The sequence below is a fragment of the Sinocyclocheilus anshuiensis genome, unplaced genomic scaffold (assembly GCF_001515605.1).
Source record: "Sinocyclocheilus anshuiensis isolate Anshui unplaced genomic scaffold, SAMN03320099.WGS_v1.1 scaffold287, whole genome shotgun sequence".
Lineage (NCBI taxonomy): Eukaryota > Metazoa > Chordata > Actinopteri > Cypriniformes > Cyprinidae > Sinocyclocheilus > Sinocyclocheilus anshuiensis.
The window spans coordinates 881,820-886,494 of NW_015552557.1; the positions used below are offsets into that span (position 1 = coordinate 881,820).

General features: G+C 34.1%; 1 protein-coding gene across 1 annotated transcript in view; it reads left to right on the forward strand.

Annotated features, from left to right (window-relative positions):
- LOC107664635 (angiotensin-converting enzyme-like) overlaps positions 1 to 4,675 on the forward strand; it is a 35,909-nt gene that overhangs the window by 15,244 nt on the left and 15,990 nt on the right. The window contains exons 6-12 of the mRNA XM_016455253.1: positions 840 to 937; positions 1,018 to 1,190; positions 2,534 to 2,757; positions 2,840 to 2,984; positions 3,928 to 4,026; positions 4,111 to 4,233; positions 4,349 to 4,560. Coding sequence (XP_016310739.1) covers positions 840 to 937; positions 1,018 to 1,190; positions 2,534 to 2,757; positions 2,840 to 2,984; positions 3,928 to 4,026; positions 4,111 to 4,233; positions 4,349 to 4,560 — 1,074 coding nt within the window. The remainder of the gene's footprint in view (positions 1 to 839; positions 938 to 1,017; positions 1,191 to 2,533; positions 2,758 to 2,839; positions 2,985 to 3,927; positions 4,027 to 4,110; positions 4,234 to 4,348; positions 4,561 to 4,675) is intronic.

Here is a 4,675-nt window from a genome sequence, read left to right on the forward strand (position 1 = left end):
TTTTGCCATATCGCCCAGTCCTAATAATTTATCACATTGGTAACCCTTTACTTGGAGCTTGTATATACTGTATATATAATGCATTATAAAATTACTTTTAATGCATTCATTATGCCTTGTAATGCACCTTATAATGCATAGTTTGATATCATAAATAATTGTTATAATACATTATAAAAACTGTTCTAAATTAAATTATAAAATCTATTCACTGTTACATCTTTAGAAAGTATAATGCATTAAAACACTGCAAACAACCAGTTTCAGATGTACAATAACAAAGAATATACAAATAATATAACGCACTTAATCTTTGGTTACAATTGTTTATGAAAATATATAATGCATTAACTAATATTAATTAATGAGACCTCATTGTAAAGTGTTATCATTTAGCGTTGTTTTTACAAATAATGTTACAAATGATATATATTTCCACCATGGTATGAGACACAGTACATAATTAACATAATAAATAATTAATATTTTTTTTCCTCAGAATTCTGAGTTAACACTTCATAATTTTGACTTTTTTTTCTCTGAATTCTGAGTTTACATCGCCCAATTCTTTTTCTAAGACATTTTTTTCTCAGAATTTTAAGTTATCAACAGGCAATTGAAAGTTTACATCACATAATTCTGACTTTATAATATAATTCAACTTTTTTAATGTTTTCTACATCGTGATTATAATTTTTTATCATATCAAAACTGTGTTTACGTCACTGTGATCATCTTATATAACAATATATATCATATATAACATATATATCATATATAACAAGAAGAAGTTTGGATGCTCACGGTGATGTTCTAATTGTGTTTGGTTTCTGTTTCAGGCAACATGTGGTCACAAACGTGGAACAACATCTACAACATGATGATTCCTTTTCCTGACAAGCCCAATGTAGATGTGACGGACACCATGGTTGCTAAAGTAAGCTACAGAACTACATCTTGATGAGTGAATAATATCCTGAGCGCACCAGAGAGTGAGACAGTGATTTGTACCCATAGGGTTATAATGCCACTCACATGTTCCGGGTTGCCGAGGAGTTCTTCACCTCTCTGGGTTTGCTCGAAATGCCTCCTGAGTTTTGGGACAAGGCCATGCTGGAGAAACCCACTGATGGAAGGGAGGTGCTCTGCCATGCCTCTGCCTGGGACTTCTACAACCGCAAAGACTTCAGGTACGTTAATCGTATCTCAGTAAAGTAGATCATATTGTTGCACAGTGGCAAACTGTGTTTTAGGGTACCTGACGCTTGCGGATTCCCTGAGGTATTCTATCATTCTCTTTGTGTGTGTGTGTGTGTGTGTGTGTGTGTGTGTGTGTGTGTGTGTGTGTGTGTGTGTGTGTGAGTTACTGTACTTGGTTACCAAAAAGACAACAGTGTCACTGAAGAGCATGCTTGAGATTATAGTAATTGGGAGACATGCTTTGTGTAAAGAAAAAAAATATCTATGTAAATATATATGATTTCCAATCAAGCTATAATCTAATTGTGCATTTAGGATGCAAAAAATTCTAGCTACTAAATTAGCTAGAACACTTTACAATATGGTTTCATTTGTTAACTTGAGTTTAATGAGTCAATGTTCTCTGTCTTATGGAAGCTTATTTCCACCATGGAATAGAAAAAAAGGTAATTGTGACTTTTCATCTGATAATTTTGACTTTTTAAACTCAAGATCGCAAGTTTATATGCAAGTTATTGACTCTGTAACTGTTGTTGTAACAATTGTAACTGTTTTTTCTCAGAATTGCGAGTTATCAATTGTTCTGATATAAACTTCCAATTCTGAGATATATACTATTCTAAAAAATTAGAATTGTGCAATAAAAAGCCACAATTAAATTTTATTATTATTTATGATTATTATTATAATTTATTTATAGTTTTTATTCTGTGGCTGAAATAAGATTTCATATTGTCAGATTGGTCAGGATTATCAAATAAACTGAATAATTTGATAGCACCACATTCTTAAAGGGGTCATCGGATGCTACATGCACTTTTACAAGTTGTTTGAACTGAAATGTGTGTTGCTGAATGAATCTTTGCAAATCGCCTTTCCTAATAATGTGCTAATTATCAAGTTTCACGGTGAATGTGGCTAAAGTAAACAGTCTCTCAGAGGGCGGCTCGGAAGAGAGGGGCGGGGTCAGCAGAGCTCATTACCATTTAAAGGAAAATGCTACAAAACTGCGTGCTCTGAAAATAATTGTTTTTGACAGGGTAAAAAAGGTGTTTTTTACACTACCATTGAGAAATTTTAAGCAAACTATGTTACAGACTTTCCATTAAGACCCTAAAGAATCATATCAACTTGTGGAAAATGGACATCCGATGACCCATTTAAGCTTTTCAGGGGAATCAAGCTATGAATGCTTTGTTTCAAAATATAAATATAGGAAGGGATTGGCAGGGATAGGCAGAGATTTCAGAATTATTGTAATATAAAAAAAAATACACAAATCACCATCAAAGTAATTTTTAAGAAATATAGCAATATGTGTGATCCCTGACAGAATCAAACAGTGCACCACTGTGACTATGGAGCAGCTTTTCACCGTGCATCACGAGATGGGCCATGTGGAATATTACCTCCAGTACAAAGAGCAGCCGGTCAGCTTCAGGAGCGGAGCCAATCCTGGCTTCCATGAGGCCGTAGGGGATGTGCTGTCTCTGTCTGTCTCCACACCCAAACATCTCCACACTATCGGCATCCTGGAACAACGGACCGATGATGCTGGTAGGAGAAAGACATTCAGAATGATACTCATTGTGTAAACCTAAAATAATGACATTATGATGACGTATTTGTAATTCCATAGAGAGTGACATCAACTACCTGTTGAAGATGGCTTTGGAAAAGATCGCCTTCCTTCCTTTTGGATATCTTATTGATCAGTGGCGCTGGGGTGTGTTTAGTGGACGAACACCGCCAGAACGTTACAATGCAGAATGGTGGTACCTCAGGTAAAAAAAAACAAAAAAAAAAACAGGGTCTCATAATGGAAAATCGGAGTCAGCAATGGATCATGTCTGTCCTGTACTTAAAAATATACTTGTAAGATTTTAAGTACACTACAAGCATACATTTAATAAAATAAAGTGCACTTCTTTTTCACAACTGGCGGTTTAATATTGAATAGGTCATGATAATATTGCCTAGATTACCTACCTTTCTTAAGACATGAAAACTGTAATATCAATGACTTTTGATTGTAATGTCTAATTAATTCAATATTAAACATATTATAATAATAATTCAATTGTTAAAGACAATTGCTTACCCTACATTCACTACCATTCAAAAGTTTGGGGTCTGTAGGATTTTTATTTTTCCTTTATTTTTAAAGACATTTAAAATGTTACAAAAGATTACTGTTTCAAACAAATGCTGTACTGTTGAAATTTCTATTATTTATTGAATCCTGAGGCAAAAAAAAAAATATATATATATACAGTATATACTGTTTTCAACACTGTTAATAAGAAATGTTTTTTGAGATGTAAATCATCATATTATAATTATTAGAATGATTTCTGAAGGATCATGTGACACTGAAGACTGGAGTAATGATGCTGAAAATTCAGCTTTGATCACAGGAATAAATTACTTTTTCAAATATATCCAAATAGAAAACGGTTATTTTAAATTAATATTTCATAATATTCCTGTTTTCACTGTATTTTTGATTAAACAAATGAAGCCTTGCTGAGCATGAGAGGCTTCTTTTAAAACATTAAAAAAATCTTACCAACCCCAAATCTTTGAATAGTAGTATAAATATCAGTTAAATCTTTGTTCAAATTTTTTTTTCAAGCTATCAGCCAACTAAGTTAAGGTAATTGTTTGCAAATGGAAATCAACAGTACTTTCTTGAATTGAATATGATATGATTTTTTCTGTTATTAGGACAAAATACCAAGGCATCTGTCCACCAACCAGACGTACTGAAGAGCATTTTGATGCTGGAGCAAAATATCACATTCCTGGAAACACACCGTACATCAGGTGGGCCCATAAGCAATCAATAATCAAAACTTATGATGCACACAGAGAAGACAACTATTTTCTCTCATGTTTAACCTCTTATAGATACTTTGTGAGCTTCATTCTGCAGTTCCAGTTCCATGAGAAATTATGTCAGGAGGCTGGACATACTGGAACTCTGCACAAATGCGATATCTACAGATCCAAAGAGGCTGGAGCTGTTTTAGAGTATGTACTGAATATACAGAGCCACTGCTGGTGGTTTGGATGAAACCACTGTATCATCACGATGAATGGAAAGTCTGTACATTGGGACTAAGTGTTATTTTATTCTGTTTGGAAGGAAAGTCTTGAAGGCTGGCTCTTCAAAGCCTTGGACAGAGGTGCTACAAGAGGCTCTTGGCACTAACAGAATGGACGCCAGCCCCCTGATGAGCTATTTTGAGCCAGTTACTACCTGGCTGCAGGAACAGAATGCGAAAATGGGAGAGACGCTGGGCTGGCCTGATTTTAATTGGGTGCCACCAGTACCAGAAGGCTACCCTGAAGACATCGGTAAGAAGGCGTGCAAACTATTTTTATTAGGACAGCCAGTTGTTAATTTTGTTAATTATATATATATATATATATATATATATATATATATATATATATATATAGAATAACACAT